The 17,952-nt window shown below is 40.9% G+C and overlaps 1 protein-coding gene across 13 annotated transcripts in view; it reads right to left on the bottom strand.

Moving 5' to 3' along the window:
• Window positions 1–17,952, bottom strand: part of tns1a (tensin 1a) — a 99,675-nt gene that overhangs the window by 58,769 nt on the left and 22,954 nt on the right. For all 13 annotated transcript variants that reach the window (XM_031292337.2, XM_031292339.2, XM_031292332.2 and 10 more), the window contains exons 2-3: window positions 11,416–11,530; window positions 7,819–7,856 (exon numbers count right to left, since the gene is read on the bottom strand). Coding sequence is in view for 12 of the 13 variants with exons in the window: in XM_031292339.2 (XP_031148199.1) it covers window positions 7,819–7,856; window positions 11,416–11,530 (153 nt within the window). In the remaining variant the exon portion in view is untranslated. The remainder of the gene's footprint in view (window positions 1–7,818; window positions 7,857–11,415; window positions 11,531–17,952) is intronic.

Below are 17,952 nucleotides of genomic sequence, written 5' to 3'. Positions count from 1 at the left end.
CAAATGAAAACCTTAGAGTTGCGGAGTAAAGTTGCACAGCTGTACTTTTACCAGCAGCTAAAACCTGAGATCAACAGACTACCCCCAAATCCCTCTTTTCTAAAATAAAAAATAATAATAATAATAATAAAAACTCGGGAGGAAAATATTTGCCAGTGTTGGGGTTTTAAGCACTCGGGGGGTGAACTTAGCTCTTAACCTCCAGACGAGCACTGAGGTAAATTGGGCCATCAGTCATCAGCTAGCACCCGGTTATTAGGCCGCATGAACAGTTTGTCTGCCAGCTCTATCTCCCGACTACCGCGCTGCCTCTATACCGCTGAAGGGCGTCACTATGGAGACGTGCTGTGATGGCTCTTTGATGTGACGTGATTGCGCCGGGGAAACAGACTTGCCTCTGTGAACGGCTGCTGAGGAATGGGGAGGCTTGGCTCCTGTGAATGTGTGTGTGTGTGTGTGTGTGTGTGTGTGTCTCATCATTTTCTCTCTCCCTGACTCTCGCTCCCTCCTGTTCTACCTTTTTCACTTTCATGCTTGGACAGTTACTCTCTTTTCCATGCCAACATTCTTGAACGCTCCTCATCCCTGCTTCTATGCACGTCTTACTGTGTTTTTGGTCTTGCTCCATACACTTTCTTCCTTTGGAAGATAAAGCAAATTTTAAAAAAAATGGGAGAACCTTAAAAGGAAGGAAAAAAGCCTGTAAAACAAAGCTGAAAAGAAAGTGGTGGAAGCCTGTTCATGGGCAAATAGCAAAAGTGACTTGTTTAGCCTTTTGATGACATGTATGGTTTCACGTCTAGCTCTTTTCCTACCAAGTTTTGATGTCCACACAAACACATGTGCACATGGGTTACACAAATACTCCCCAGTATTTACAGTAGGTGGTAAAATGGGGTTGCACCCGTGCCTCCTGAAATATTAAAGAGCTTCTGGGTTGCATTTTTATAGAGCATGTCATTTGCCAGAGCTCTAATTAAAGGCCTCTCCCAGTTTTCACACATCCACACACATGTTAGGATGTGGATTAAAAAGCTAGACCCTACAACACTTGACCTCAACATTCTGCTCTGGAGGAGGCCCAGCTTAGCTCAAGTCAGGCTTGGAATGTGCATGACTCAAGATAGAGAGAGAGACAAACAAATGAGCGGTAAACGTCTGAATTTTGTATCAGGCTGAAGTCTAACAGAGCATCCTTCCTTCTTTTAAAATGCTTAGCTGTTTCCTTCACATCGCTGCTCGTGTTATGTAAGCTGCGAGTGAGCTCAGCTTGACAGAAAGGGATTTTGGGCTACTAAAGATAAAACAGGACCATCTGAGTCTCCTTGCGGCAACAATATACCCTGGATTTTCTTTTGCATGACAAAGGAACAATTGAATCTGCTAAAAAAATAGACATTCAGCATGTGACTGGGTTGCCAAATCTGCTTCATAGCTTTAAGCCAAGGATGTACTTTCTTAGCGCGAGGTTTGGATAAAACCTGTTAATTGAGGTATTAACACAGTCATTTGTTTTTCAATTTTTGGAATTGTAAACTGTTATTAGTTAGTGATTAAAAAAAAAATCACCTTTGATTAAGGCGTGGGTTTTCCTTTAATTTTTAAGATTAAAAAATGAGGTAAAATAACCAACTGCCTTGCCCTCCCACCGGTTGACAGTAAGGAATGGAAAGATTACTATGAATGCATAAGAGATGGAAGAATAGTATGCGCAAAGAAGTAACCGCTCACTACCTGACAGACGAAGTATAAATGTGTCAACAGGAACATGCTCCTTTGGATTTGAATGTGTTTCACACCCTCTGTTATTTTATTTTATTCTTGGACTGCGACCATGACTCACTTCCTCGTCCTACTGTTTCACCCCTGGTGCTGCTCCAAGATCTGTGAACATCTACAACTACAGGAAATGGAAAAGCCTGATTACGAGAGCACTTTGTTCGGCTCCAGGTGACAACAGCGATAAGTAAACAAGTCTTGAGATTTTTTTAATGAACTCGCTGAACAAAAAAAACATGTTGAAAACACCAAGTGCTGTGACTATCAGCTGGCAGCAGATAGACATGGTCTCTAAACCCTGAGAAGAATCGTTAAATCGTTAAATGTCGACAATTCCCTGCCTGGTCCAGACTTTGACCGTTGACCTTGACTGTTTTTATTAGAACAGAATAAAACTGGTCTTGCGTGTGTAGTATGAATTCTTTATATGCTTTATTTTTTTTAAATCCACACCTTTCACACCTTTCTGTAGTAGTTTGGTAGTTTTGGTTAGCCAGCAAGCCATATCATCAACTGAGCTCTCCCTTCAGTTTGTTGGTGTGCGGTGCCCAACCTAACTAGGCTCAATATGTTCCCACATTTCTAAGACTTTTTTTTTCAAAATTAGGCCCTATGTTCACCTAACCCCTAACCCACCCTAACCCTACCCATTGAAGAGAAATGTAGGAACACAAGACCTCATTTTAAAAAAGGTCCTAGAAATGTGGGAACACAGGGCTGTGGATACATAGGGCTGTGGGAACATAGGGCCTAATTTTCAGTGAAAAAAAATTTCTTAGAAATGTGGGAACATAGGGCTATGGGAACATAGGGCCTAATTTTTAGTGAAAAAAAAAATCTTAGAAATGTGGGAACATAGGGCTGTGGGACCATTGGGATGTGGGAACATAGGGCTGTGGGACCATTGGACTGTGGGAACATAGGGCCTAATTTTAAGAAAAATCTTAGAAATGTGGATAAATAGGGCTGTGGGAACATAGGGCCTAATTTTCAGTGAAAAAAATTTTTCTTAGAAATGTGGGAACATAGGGCTATGGGAACATAGGGCCTAATTTTCAGTGGAAAAAAAAAATCTTAGAAATGTGGGAACATAGGGCTGTGGGACCATTGGGATGTGGGAACATAGGGCCTAATTTTCAGTGAAAAATAATGTTTAGAAATGTGGGAACATAGAGCTGTGGAAACATAGAGCTGTGGGACCATTGGACTGTGGGAACATAGGGCTGTGGGACCATTGGACTGTGGGAACATAGGGCTGTGGGAACATAGGGCTGACCCCCATTTTTCAATGCTTTAATCTCGAAACTTGAACCTTCAAGGCTAAATGAAACAGAAATATCTAAACTGCAATGTCAAGTTTCCCCTCACTTGCATCTATCTTGCATTACAGAAGTACTCCAGTTTTCCAAACAAATTTGTCTTGCGGCTGAGGTAGAATTGCAGCAGAGACACATGTGGCACGTCTGACAGGACCACATTGTTCTCTTTTTAAAAAAACAACATGTAAACAGCATTTCGTAAAATGCAGCCAAGGAATGACAAAAGCGCCCTCCAGCACTGTTGTTTACATGAGGAATATTCAAACTTCTTGCATTCTCGCTCTCGCTCGCCTTGTCCAACCCCTTCCCATCGTTCCTCTCCGGCCTTATCTTCCCCTGCCAAACCTCGCCTGTGACTTCCAACCCGCCAATCCATCGAACACCAAAAAACCACTGCAGCGGCATTCCATGAGGCTCCTCCAAGACATGGCAGGGATAAATCATACGGAATAATGAGGGCTTGTTTCCATGGAGGGTGAGAGAGAGAGCAGGAAGCTTTCAGACGCTCTGCTATCCTGTCTACACAAGAAAACACACATATACTTGCACACGCACATTCCCCTGAAATATTGGGTGGATCTGTTTGCCTATTTTTGTTGCAGTGGTGCCAAAATGGATCCCTGAATCATGACAGTGGAGTGCGTGGATCTACATGTGGCCCTGAAGGAGTTATCCCGTAAAAACAGTAGGAAACATTTCTGAAATATAGGCATACATACTGTGCACAACAACTGGTTTCTGCCTTTGAGAAGTTTCAATTCTAATACAAAGTCTCGATCTAATTTATTGCACCAAAGTTCCCCAGCATGACTTAAAACACAGAATCCACAGCTTGAGTCAGGTATGAGGACCCAACACACCACACTGTCTAACAGAGAGAATCTGTCTCCAGCCCACAACTTGGGTGTCCAGCCAGAGTTTGGGCCGCATCCCAGCCACAGCACCCCTGTCCCGACAAGCCTCCACCTCACCATCGACAACCATAACATCTACATTGAGGTCAACATGTCTGCCTCCTATACGCCGCGGGACGGGAACGCATCTGTCGCCGAGGTATGCCGGGCTCCAATAACAGACGTCCACGCGGAGATGGTTGTGGTTGGACAGAAAGAAAAACAGAGAATGGTAGCCAGAGACGATTAGCCGTTCTTTATCAAGGCACATTAGTGGACATCTGTCTTTTGGATGTTCCGCAAAGACATTTTCATAAGCTTTAAAACTTAATGATCGAACCGCATGTAGTTACAGATTTTCAGAGATTGAGAAACATCTCATTAGTCGTTCCGCTGGCATCAAGATTACAGGGACTTTGGCAAAATGTTTATGGACTTTAAAGGTGTAATAAGTCTCGATAATTTTACTGCCCAAGTGAAATGAAAATCACACTGTTTTAGAAACTCACTTTCCACATTTTTCCTTTGGAGCAACCGGTCACAAGACATTTATGTCCTCAAAATAATTGAGCAAATGAAAAAGTAGCTGTGTTATTACAATATTTAGTAGGGTGACATACTAGTCCCATACTAGATATGTCTCGATGTCAATTACAGTGCAGCCACCTTGAGATGCCAGAGACTTTTGCATGTTGTTGCAATTTCTTTGGTCACCAACAGAGGTCAGTAATTGCCACTTAGTGCTCTTAAGAAACATTCCACATGTAAACAAAATAGATCATGACATTTTACAATGAGTAGAATCAAATGCACGTGTAATTTATGTGTTATTGAAGAATGTTAACTCTATGTCGAGGTTGTTAAAACTACAATACATGACCATGCATAACTATTGAAAACATACTGTGTATATTCATTAAGTTATAGTGGGTATAGAGCAGCCACTTAATAAATTATACATATACTTTCTCACATCATATGTTAAGAACATTTGCCTTTATAACACACTCATTAAATCAGAATGGCCTCATTAAAATGCCATAAAAACACAGAGATGCTGCATAAAATGCAATAACACTACCATTAAAGCATTCAAACAACATTATTTTAATGTTCTGGTTACTAAACAGCATAAAAAGGGAAGTTGTGGCAGCTTGAAATAATAAACACATAAAACGAAGTCAATGCTGCGCAGCAGTTATCTTCACGTCTGGTGAACTGCAAACCGCTGGCGACAACCTCATTGTGCTTCATGACAAATTTACTATCCAAGGTCAGCGTGGAGTCAGCCGAAGAAAGCATCGTCGTCTGCCTAAATCCACACTTGTATTTGCACAGTGACTTTACTTTTCCGTACTTTTTCTGGCCTGAAACAATGAGCGTGCCACTGCCATACTGTGTCCTGTTTATTTTTATTCAAGGGTCATTTCACTGAATAAAGCCAATATAAATGTTTGGTCCCAAGTAAACCCATTTAGGGATTAGCACATTAGCAAATAAGGATTAGTGAAATCGTGCCAAAGCTCTAATTTTTAACCAAATTTCCAAATTCAAAACATTTCCTTCCACAGCACTATTAGTTCTTTATGGCATGTTCTCTTCTCACACACACACACACACACACACACACACACACACACACACACACACACACACACACACACACACACAGGTTTGTGGCACTATCTTTGTGAGGACCCATCATTGACATAATGCATTCCCTAGCCCCTTGCCCTAACCTTAATCATCACAACTAAATAACTAACCTTAATCCTTACCCTCACCCTAACCATAACCTAATTCTAACCCTAATCCTAAAACCAAGTATTAACCCTCAAACAGCCCTTTAAACTTGTGGGGTCCAGCATTTTGGCCCCACAAAGCTGTTGGGACCCCACAAGTATATTGGACTCCCGGTATTTGGACCCCACAAATATAGTAATAATAATAATAAACAAGCCCCACACACACACACACACACACACACACACACACACAGCTCTTCTTCTCCTCCTTCAAACCATTTCCTGTCCAATGTCTGTCACCACCAAAATGAATGACTCATGACTCTGGCTATTCTGATTATTCCACCGATTGCCACCACAAATGACTTTGCCTGGTTGTAGAGGTATTTGGGAGATTTTCCCTCAGATGTTTTGGGAACACACAGCTTTTGTTCCTACAGTAATATTTGGGTTGAGCAATGGTTTTGGGGATGTTTTTGGGGAAATGGGAGAGGAGGTAAGAATCAGGGTAGACTGGAGAGAAAAGAGAAGAGAACATTTCAACATTTCTCTCCACCAGTCACAACTAAAACCACTAAGAATAGCCTTGTTACGCTCCACCCCTCAGCCCTTTTTCCTCCCTTCTCTCGGTCATTCATTCCTTCCGTCCTTCCTTTCTAATTTACTCTCCCCACGCATTCTTCCCTTTTCCATTGCAGATTGGGATCAAATGTGGGGAGGGTGACTCGAAGAGGTAGAACTGTAGAATATGTGATTCGATGCAAGGAAGCACCGACGCACGGCATGGTTTTACTTCCTCTTCTGTTTTCAGGATTTTCTTCTCAAACAACATTTCGTTCAGGATGCGAAAACAAAATGTGTGAATGTGAACTATAAAATGTATTAGTTGATGCAAATGTATGGGGAGGACTTAATGGGCAAAAACAAGACATAATGAAGGGCATATGATTCAGAAAAGATAATTTTTGAGTAATAAAACCATGAGTTTGAAGGCTTGTTAGATGCTAAACCACTGCTCAGGGGTTTATCATACTATAAGAAAGAATTTTACAACTTTGGAATTCAAAAGGACAATTATTTTACAATAAACTTTGACCTGCAAGTCCACCTAACTGTCCGCAGGATGCAACAAAAAAGTAAGCGGCTGCTTGAAGTCATCTGCTGTGCGGGTTTCAATAGAAGTGAATGGGCGATGGAACGGATATTCGTTGGACGAAAATTTAATGTGACCGAACCTTACAGAGTTCAAGTCGCATAGTAATTATTTATTTATTTTTTTTAGATTTTTTTGGCCATTTTAGGCCTTTATTTCCACAGGACAGATGAAGACATGAAAGGGGAAAGAGAGGGGGAATGACATGCAGCAAAGGCCCGCAGGTCGGAGCCGAACCCGCGGCCGCTGCGTCGAGGAGCAAACCTCCACACGTGCGCCTGCTCTACCAACTGAGCCAACCTGGCCACAAGTCGCATAGTAATCTACCAGGAATGTGCACTTGCAAGTACTGTATTTAATTGACCAATGCAGTGCGTTGCTGGATAATATCACATTCAGTTGTGGCAAAAGTCAATCCAATTTCAGCGTTATTGCTGAAGGAATCTGCGTTTTCTTGGTCTGATCCCTCTGCGTCTGCAACCCCGTTGTGCCAGTGCAGTGGCCTCATTAAATTGAATGAGAGTGCAGCATTTATTACAAGTCGGAAACTGCTTGTAAACAGTCTTAGCTTAACATTTGTGATTGTATATGTATGTTTCTAGGCATACTAAGAATATGAACTCTTGTGGACTATAACAGAGTTGCTTTAAATTCCAACTATTTATGTTGCTTTTCTTATATAATTTCAATAACAATACAGATCAAAAAAATTGCTGAGTCAGGTTTTATCTACAGCATGTTTAAATGTGTGTGTATCAGTCTGAATGTGTAGAATACATGTGTTTGCATGAATATAAGTGTGATGTTTAAATATGTATTGCATGCATGAAAGTGTTGATGGGCGCACGTTAGCATGTGGGTGTACATAAGTATGGATATCAAGTAATAACTCAGTAATAATAAGGTGTAAAAGATGTTTAGTGTCTTACCTTCACTTCACATTTTCTGTGGCAGGACAACCGGCACGCTGCAAAAAAAAATAAAAAAATAAGACAAAGTTAGGTTTGTAATTTAAACAGACAAGAGCAGGCCTGTGTGAGAGAAAAAAACACAGTAAAGATACACACTTGTGCACACAATCTCCACATAGGATCAATGCACAAGTAGGAGTAAACATCCATTTTAGAAAGAAAAAAAGAACACAGTCACTTCGATGGAAAGGAAACCCTTTGATGTTTCTAGCTAAATAGATCAAAGAATAAAAGCAGCAGGTATGGTGCTCTTCAGCGAAATTGTAAATGTCGTGCATTCAGCCTTTTGCTGAAGAACAGCTGCGTTTACTGCTGAATGTACTGAAGAGGAAACAAGGTCAGCTCTCAATCTGACGCTAACATGCTGTGGTGCTGCCCCCAAGTGGCCACATAAAGCAAACATCCATCCAGTCATTTCTTTTGTATTTCAGTATTCCTCTTTTTGATTCACGCCTTGACATAAGTCCTTAGGATGGAGGAGTTAAAATGGTAATATAATAAACTATATGAAGCAGGTAAATAAGCCAAAACTACTGGATGCTTCCTACAAAACATTTAAATATGAATTGGATGAGTCATATGTTGATCTCATTGTCAGAAACAGAGACGGAGTGAGATTATGTCGACCTCCAGGCATGCAAACGGCCATGTTTTGATGTCTGGGCAGGTACAACCCTTGACCCCCACACCTGCGGGCCTTGCTGTCAACCTAGGTGGTCCCCAGGTGGTGTGAGTGTTTCTGATGTGTGAGCACAAGTGACAACGCTGTGTACAAAAGTTCTGGGTGGTCTCCCGGAGAAGCAGACTGTTAGAAAAACACATTTTGGTCAATTAAGGTAAACCTGTGTAATGGCGATAAATGGATTACTTGGTCATTTTGTGTGTGAAGCGCTGATTGGTAATTATTTGGACATGGTAAGAGTGAAAGTGAATATTTGTCCATCCAATTAGAGAGGCAGCTCTCTACTAATATTTCATTGCCTCATCTTCTAGGAATAACCAGCTGTCATCGCCTGTCAGGTAAATGAAAAGCCTAGCCTAGATGTGATCCAAATCATGTTTTAGAAATGCCGCATACTGTATAAATGAATTTAAATAACATTATAAAGTTAAGCAGAAAGAGAAGGCAGCAGTGTAAAGACATAAACAACTGATAAACATCTGTGCGTATACTACATGAATTCCAGGTTTCCAGAATAAAAGTGCATTTTTAAATTCTTCAAAGTGTACTTGATCACAGTGGAATTATTTGCTTCCTATCTGTTTGTGCAAATAACTGCTGATGTTTCATTATAAGTTGTCTTACATTTCCCACGCAGGCACCAGGGCCAATCATTATCATCATGCGGTTTTATACACTGCTAATGAGTATCACTTATCCACAGGAGGTACAAGTCGAGTGCTTCATCTCAGAAAAGAGCAAAGGAACGCATGCAAAGACCAAGTCAATACACTACAGACGTGACGCACACGTGAATATATCCGACATGTTTGATCCCTTGCAGGTGATTGTGTATTGGAGTGAAGCAAACAGCAGATTTGACTGACACACACTGTGGCGATCCAAGTTCAAGTGACGCATCAGTTTAAGAAAAGGTTCAAAGGAATGGTTTCACATTCTGGGAAATACACGCTCTCACTTTCTGGCGGATATGGAGATGAGAATATTGATACCACTTTCACATCTGCCGGTTGAATATGAGGTGACAGCCAGCAGCGGGTTAGCTTAGCTTAGCATAAAGACTTGAAACAGGGGAAAGAGCTAGCATGGCTCTGCTTATCAGCACCTTAAATGCTCACAAATTAACATTTGTTTAATCCGTACAAAAGCAGTAGTGTAAAAACAACAATTTGGTGCTTGGATGGGAGTTTCCTATTATCCCGGCCAACGTATTTTGTTTCAAATTTGTTTATTAGGATAAACCCCTTGAGATGTACCATCTCGTTTTCGAGGGGGTCCCAACATATATTCCCCCCAAACAATTTTTTTTAAGATGTTATGGGCACAAACTGTAAATCAGAAGACAGTATGCAGGTAACAATACAATCATAGTCAGTTAGAGCATGTACATTCTCAACATGTGCACACATCTGGCAAAGTGCACAGCACATCGTCTTATTGTCACATCTTATCTCTTGGCTACAAGCCCTCTAGCAATGTGGCCGTTTGACTGGGGCGCCTAGCAACACTTCCTGGTAAATGTAAAGGGCAGATAGGATGCTCAGATGAACATGTGTCCAGGTGTTTTGCTTGTGAACATACAGTGCAGTAAAAGGGTTGCATTTAATAGCACCGGATATATATATATATATATGCACGCTCACACACTCTGCAGCAACGTAGCCATCCTAATCCTATTTTTTTTATTTATTTTTGCTGATTAAACCAAGTTTGCGCACATAAAGCTGCTGCTACAGGAGGCAGTTTGGGGCTTTTAGCTGGAGGACTTTAAGCTTTACCATTTGGCAAGGAAAGCTTATTGCAGTCTACTGTATTTTAACATAGAGGATGAATGAACAAAAGAGGGATGAAAGGGAAAGTAATTCTCCTGTGCTCCCCTCTGCACTCTCTTTCCTTTGTTTTCCATGTCTATCTCCCAATCCCCCTATACCCCAATTTCTCTCACTTATTATCCTGCCTCGCTCTACACCCCCACCCCTCACCCCTCTTTCCTTTTTTCCCTCTTATCTAGGCTAATGCAGCAGCAGCAGCAGCAGCAGCAGCCATGCTAATTTTAACAGCAAATCCTCAGCCAAAGCCCTATACAGGCCCGCTCTGCTACCGCCGGGCTTCTGAGTGTCAACTCGGCTTCTGCTAAAGACGCAGCGTTTGTAGTTCAAAAAGGAGAAAGGGAGAGCGAGTGAAAGGGTGTGAGAGAGAAAACAGAGAAAATGTGAGGCTGCCCGAGAGTCCTCCAACGTTAATTTCCCCTGGACTTTTCTTGGAGTGACGGTAAAACCTTCAGTTCTTCTAAAATTAGAATGGAAAACATGTGAGGAGGAAGATGGGGAGGCAGGGGCTTAAAGGGAGAGAAGAAGAGGGGAGAGAAACCAAAGCTGCAACATTAGACACATGCATACATACATACATACATACATACATACACATATGCACAGTTCAGTTCAAACAAACGCACTCAGGCAAAACAATGGAGATGGATGCAGAGCCAGGCAGATGTAGAACACAGCAACAGCCAGACGCCATTTGGTTACACTTTACTTGAAGGTATCTAAATAAGAGTGACATGACACGGTCATGAACGTGTCATAAACATTACAAACATGTCATAAACGTTGATGACATAACGCTTCTTTCAGTAAGTGTCATTCGGTTTTTGTCATGACAAGTTATGTTTAGGGTTAGGGTTAGAGTTAGGGTTAGGATTCATGGGTCATGACTGGTCATGACTGTGTCTCGAATCAGGAGAACATCTACCATCTTCCTCTCTCATCCGTTCCACTGTCTGCTCACAAATCACTCATTCTGATCCCCCCCGCCTGCTCAGATTCAAAGTTGGACTTGCAGCAGAAGCGAACACCCCCCCTGACACTCACCTTTGCAGATGAGGCCCTCCTTGGTGATGGCCTGTTTGCATATATCACAGCTCTTGGCCTTCTTGAATGGCTTCAGCTTGAAGGTGTGTGTGTGGACGCCCTCCAGCTCGTCGGGCTGTGGGAAAAAGAGGAAGGAAGAAAGATCAGGAGGGAGTCGGTTGAATTGATGCCAGCAAGGTCCACGGCCAATAGAAACACATTTGGTATTCAGCAATGATATATTCGTCTATGGCTGCACAATGAGGGGTTTGAGCTCAGTCTTTGATGGTTTCAGTTGACCGGTTCACTTGTGTCTTTGTTTTATAGAACGTTTCGTCTTTTTTTTTTTTTTTTTTTTTTACTTTGGCTTAGATGATTTCTTTCTTCAAAAGCAAGAAAATAGTTCTCTTTTTTTTTTTTTTACTGTGAAAGTACTTTTCTTTTGGTTAAAAAACTGATGATGATGATGATAAATACTGATAATTGAAGTCATTTATTGAGATAAATGCCAAAAATTCACCGGCTCCTTCTTTACAAATGTGAGAATTCTTTGCTTTTCTCTGTTTTATATCTTTGCAAATTGAATATCTTTGAATTTTGGATCGTTGGTTGGACAAAACAGGCAATTTAATGATGCAATTTGGGCTCTGAGAGACTTTAATAACCCTATTTTCACTATTTTCTGACATTTTATAGACTAAATTATGAACTGACATATATTTACAGTTTAATACATTGATAATCATTAATTGCAGCCATGCCATCTAAAGCATTGTTTCTGAGCTAAGTTTATAGATTAAAAGCCCCCTCCAAAAGCAAAAATAATAAACATCACATTATTATATACTGTAATCCAGTTTCTCTTGGATAAAATATGTTTTGTTTATATAGGCTAATCAAAGACCAAAAAGACATGTTCATAACCTAAATTATTTTGTGTCACAATGTTGCATCTGCATGCACTCACACTGACATACATTGACCATTGACATAGTCCACCCATCAGCAGAGGATGTTTTCACTTTGAAGTTTTCTAATTAAATGACTAATTCATGATGAAGAGGAGAGAGAGAAAAAAAAAAAGCCTCACAGCAGCCAACAACCTCAAAAACTCGAGGAATGATGTACGCCTGTGTGTGTATGTGTGTGTATGTGTGTCTATGTGTGTGTGTGTGTGTGTGTGTTCATACTGTACTGTATGGATGTGTGTGTGTGTGTGTGTGTGTGTGTGTGTGTGTGTGTGTGTGTGTGTGTGTGTGTGTGTGTGTGTGTGTGTGCGCGTGTGTGTGTGCGTGCGTGCGTGTGTTCGGGCTGCTGGAACATTTCTCAGAGCCGCCTGAGGACACAACAGCTCCAGAAACTGCACCAAAACCTGAGCAGAGCAGCGAGGAATAAAAGGGGCACAAGTTTGTTTTTTTTCTGATCCCCCTAAAAGCAAAGCTATTGAAACACAGATGATGATGACGATGAGGATGATGAAGGTGGGGTTATTGCATGTTGCTCGCTGACAGAATAACAACAAGGATGAACGGCAAAGACCTTCCATGAGTTACACGATTTATTCCTGACATGTAGTGACATTTCCAACACTCTCAAAGCATCGCTATGTAGAAATCTAATTTTCCTTCCAAACAGCTGCACATTACTCAGCGTAGATTTCATTAGTTTAACCAGGAGCATATGAAATGCAGCCAAGAATACTGAAACTGGGTCACTAGAATTCCCTTTGAAGGTGCCTTAACTCTTAAGCAGCTCAACCTGACACTGAATGCTTGAGAGCGTCATCAAATGACAAAAAAAAATAAAAAATTTAGTTTTGGTCATCGTTTTTGTTTGAGGTCTGAGTAGGGCCGGGTATTCTTCAACAATTTTCGATACCGGTACCGATACCAATACCGTGACTTCGATACCGGTTACCGGCTCACTGACGCTGATGAGATTTGCTACCTAGGTATTGAAATTTGTTATTGAATAGCGAGGCATTTTTCGATACTCGATACTAAGGAGGCAATTCGGTCGGTGCCTAAAAAGTATCGAATTCATTAACCGACCCTAGGGCTGAGTGATGCATTGCAGATTAAGTGCTTTTAATCAGGTTTTATTTTATTTGTTTGATACTTTTCTTTTTAATTTTGAAGGTCAATTTAATTTAAACTGAAAACTGAAGCTGTGTCAAGATCTGCTCTTTTCTTTCTGACAGTTTCTTTCTTGTTGTTCACCTTCTAACACCCTACTGGATAAGGGATACACCTCTCCTGAGCTCTCGTTTCCCAAATCCTCTGTCTGAACAACCCCCTTTGGTTAGTCATAATGATGATGTCATTTCCTTTGTGTATTTGTGCAGCTGGGCCAGTCTGGGTTGGGCCTCTGCTGGACAACCTTGGTGCTTTTTATTGAAAAACAGCGTTTTAAAGACAACTTGTTCCAACTATCGCCTCGAAAAGGAGGAATGAATAAGTCCCTTCAGGATTAATTAAAACAAATGTAACCAATCCCATTAATCATCTGAGAGGGATTCCAGTTCTGTATTATCCCCATCTAAAAATGGAGGGATTCTTGTAAATGCTGCATCGCTTCCCAAATAAAATAATCTCAGTAAGATCCTCTTTCACAAGCTGAAGAGAAATAAATCAAACCCCAATGTCTAGGAGCCAATTTACTTCCAGCGACGTCAATATTCTGCAGTGAAAGTTGATTCAAACCAATCAGTTTGGTCGACCTATTGAGCTGCATGATGAGTTGAGATTTTGTGCACGTCAGCCCCTCTGGAGGCCTGCAAGACCCATAACTCCCTTCTCTTCTGTGTAGAATGGCAGGAACGTTCACGTGCATCTCCTCGCAACAACAGCTGAACTACTTTTACTACTACTAGTGCCTCTACTACCACAACTAATTTAAATCACTACTACCAGAATTACTCCAACTACAAAGGTATATGATGTGGCTCACTGACGAAAGCAAGACCAAGTTGTGTAATCCATTGCTTCACTGTCTCTGAGCTTTCTTTTTGAATCTCTCTCTCTCTCTCTCTCTCTCTCTCTCTCTCTCTCTCACAGTCAATTTGGCTCAAAGCGTTCACAAAAGTGTATTTCTCAGCGTTTTCCCTCCCCTATCTCCCTAAATCTTAATGGCTTTTGTCACACTGCGACACGCTCGCTATAAGCTCCACAGAGGAATCATGGCTGGCCTTGGCTGCACAGCACAGACACAGCATGTTAACAACAGGTAGCGTCAAACAAACAATATGCTACACTGATAATTCCTGTGGAAAAAAAAAAAAAAAAAAAAAAGTAATCATTTACAACCAGGCTGGTGTCCATCTCAATGAAGACGTTTTTTTCTTTCACGAGTTGATATTGAACAGCAGCTCAGGTTTAAACATAGACAGGCCGCAGACATTTCTTCCACACACAGTTTCATTAAAGTGAAGGGATGTAATCTGAGCTGACCGATATCCATCATGATTATTGGTGGACTGCTGAGATGAACAAATGTGAGACAGTGCAGAAGGAAAACAAAAGAGGAGTATAACATGGAAAATGATATGTGTATATATATATATATATATATATATATATATATATATACACACACATATATAATATATATACATAAATTTCCTTATTGAAACTGTTAAAAATGTTTCTGATGACCCTTCTATACAAGTAACCTATCTTTTTCTTTATTAGAAACATGTCAGTGGAGTCTTTTCAAGAATAAAATATTTTAAAAATACATTTTATATTTTATAATATATATAAAACTCTATGAAATTACACAGGTACATGTGAAAAAGTGAAGTTATGTTAAAAAAAATTGGGATTAATCTTAGTGAAAAGAAAAAGATTTCCAGACTTAACATATGACTAACTGGCTAAGATGGACATCTTTGGCAGTGTGGGCCTGCCTGGGTTTATAAATAGCAGTTGAAGCACCTTGGTGCCACTCTACAGCCCTGATGTTAAAGATGACCTGGCAGAAAGCCGCCGGCTAAACCAATCAGATGCAGCCAGCTGTGTCACAGGCAGGAGCCATGGTTACCTGGCTGCCAAGGCAACTGGGGTCAACGTGTCCTGTCAAACAATGATGGATGAGATAGGATTAAAAACAAAAGACAGAAAAAAGAACATACAACCACAAGTTTGCAAACACACACCAGACACACAGACACAGACACAGACACACACACACACACACACACACACACACACACACACACACACGCACACGCACACGCACACACACACGCGCGCGCGTATGCACGTGCATGCACACCCTGGCATACAGGCCCACGGTGAGCATCACCACAACAAGAGTGCAAATGGTTCTTGGATGGCTGCCATGTAGCATCTGGGATTCAACTTTTTCTGAAAGGGCCTCAGCAGCTTAAATGGCAAGTAATCAACAAAGAGAAAAACAGGGATCATACTTAGGTTGTGTGGTCCACAGTAGAAATAACCCTCAGAATTTCAAAGGCTCACACACAAACTAGGTCTCATTTTTTTTAAACTTTTTTTTTTTTTCCAGGGAGTAAAGATGTTAGTAAAGCTCACAATTAGGCATGTAATCAGAAAGCCAGTTCACTAATGAATGCCATCAGTTTCTTAACCATCCATGACAGATTTTATTATCCGGTACAAAACAACTTGCCTCCTGATGTTCATATCAAGAAAATGTTCTGCCAAGAAAAGAACTTCAGGATAAAGTAATCTGTGACGTTTTCCCACAAAAGTTTGAATTCATAAGAGTTTGTGAAAGCATTTACAATTTCTGTATGCTCTGAAAACCTACTTACCTTTTCTGAATAAATCTACTGCCGATAAATACAATTTTTATATGTGCGCGCTTGTGTGGTTTGGTCAATATCCTACATACAATTCAATCCAAATACAACTGACATAAACCTTTAACTGGACTAAGACTATCTTAGATGTCAGGAGAGAGACCTGGCACCCCATGACTATATAAAGAAAACATAAAACGGATAAAGACAAACTGTCACAGCATGTAGAAGAAAAATTAAAAGATGCAACCTGCGTTGAGCATCTTTATAAATACAATATGGTGAGCCAGAGAACCCATATAGTTCAAACACCAAAGTAATGGGCATTTATCACCAAGGGTCTCGCCAAAATGAAGAAAACCAAAGAGACTCCTGGACCATCATGATGAAAAACCAAACAACTGTCATGCTGAAATCTTCATAAATGTTCAGCCAAGATGATACTTTTTTCAAAATAATACCATCATTCCAGCTGCCAAATTCAGACAATTGACAATTATGGACACTAGGAGTCACTTTTGAGGGTGTGGATCTATTTAATGGAAGCTGTGTTTTTGACTTAGCATCCATCCAAAAGACAAGCCAACACAGAAAAGTGAAAAATCACAAGCCCTGTCATCTGTGTCGTGTTAGGAGGAGAGTCCCAGGGGAGGCCAGGAAGAGAAAATTGAAAGGGGAGTTATGTAGCGAGATGGCAAGAAAAAGAGAAAGACAGGGGGAGGGAAATTGATGTAGATGGAGAGAAAAGGGGGGATAAAGGGATAGAGTAAGCGGTTTAAGAGCAAGGGATGGAGGAGGAGGAGGAGGAGGAGGAAAGTAGGTGTTTTTGTGAGTGTGTATGTAGCCTGTGTGTGTGTGCGTGTGTGTGTGTGTGTGTGTGTGTGTGTGTCTAGTCTTATAGACAGCAGGCCCAGTAAATCAAGGCCCAGTGCTCCTCTCCCCCAGTTGCACTTAGCTAATGAAAAGCATCACTACGCTACCTCGACCGCGACCCCACTTAGAGCCAAAATGTGGGAGCAGGAGGGAAGTGAAAGGAAGAGAGGGAGATGGGACGACTATCTCACAGGCACTGCTCTTTCTTTCTGCATGGACACAAATTAGTCCTGGCACATACAATATAACCAATAACCAAACATACATGTCGTCAGTCATGCATGTACACCTAAAGACATATACATGAACTTTAGTTATTTGTTTAGACAGTCAAGTGTATAAAACCATAAATGTGTCATCTATGAATATAGAAGACAGAAGAGATTAGGATGGACAATATTCATGGGAAATAGTTATATTCCTATGGTGGCCACTTTGACAGGAATAATACTGACTCCCTACCTTAAAAAAACATTAGAGACTAAATTGGTGATACAATTTTTAGGTAAAAGTACACTACCTGCCCAGAAAAAAAATGACAAAGACAAAGTTAGCAGCTAGCTGGCAAACATAGTGGAGCATTCAGCAGCTAAAATAGCAGATACTCTATTTCTCAGGGGTTGGTGGAGACCAAAAACAGAGATAAAAGTAATGTGAATATTAAACTTACATTAAAGTGGACACAAACACAACTCCAAATAAATGCTAATATTGCTACGTAACCTATCAGCAGGATGTGTAGGTAATTTGTGTGCTCATGAGTTCTCTGTATCGGGTGATGATATGTAAATGTTGTGTTCACAGCTTGTTTATGCTGCCCACAAACGGCTAACAAGACAAGATACAATACAATAATGTGTGGCAGTTGTTGGATATTACAGTACAAGTTGACACGATGGAGG

Source organism: Sander lucioperca, chromosome 24 (genome assembly GCF_008315115.2).
Source record: "Sander lucioperca isolate FBNREF2018 chromosome 24, SLUC_FBN_1.2, whole genome shotgun sequence".
In the NCBI taxonomy this organism is placed as follows: Eukaryota; Metazoa; Chordata; class Actinopteri; order Perciformes; family Percidae; genus Sander; species Sander lucioperca.
Note: the sequence above shows the minus strand (reverse complement) of the source record. Positions and strands in the feature narration are given on the sequence as shown.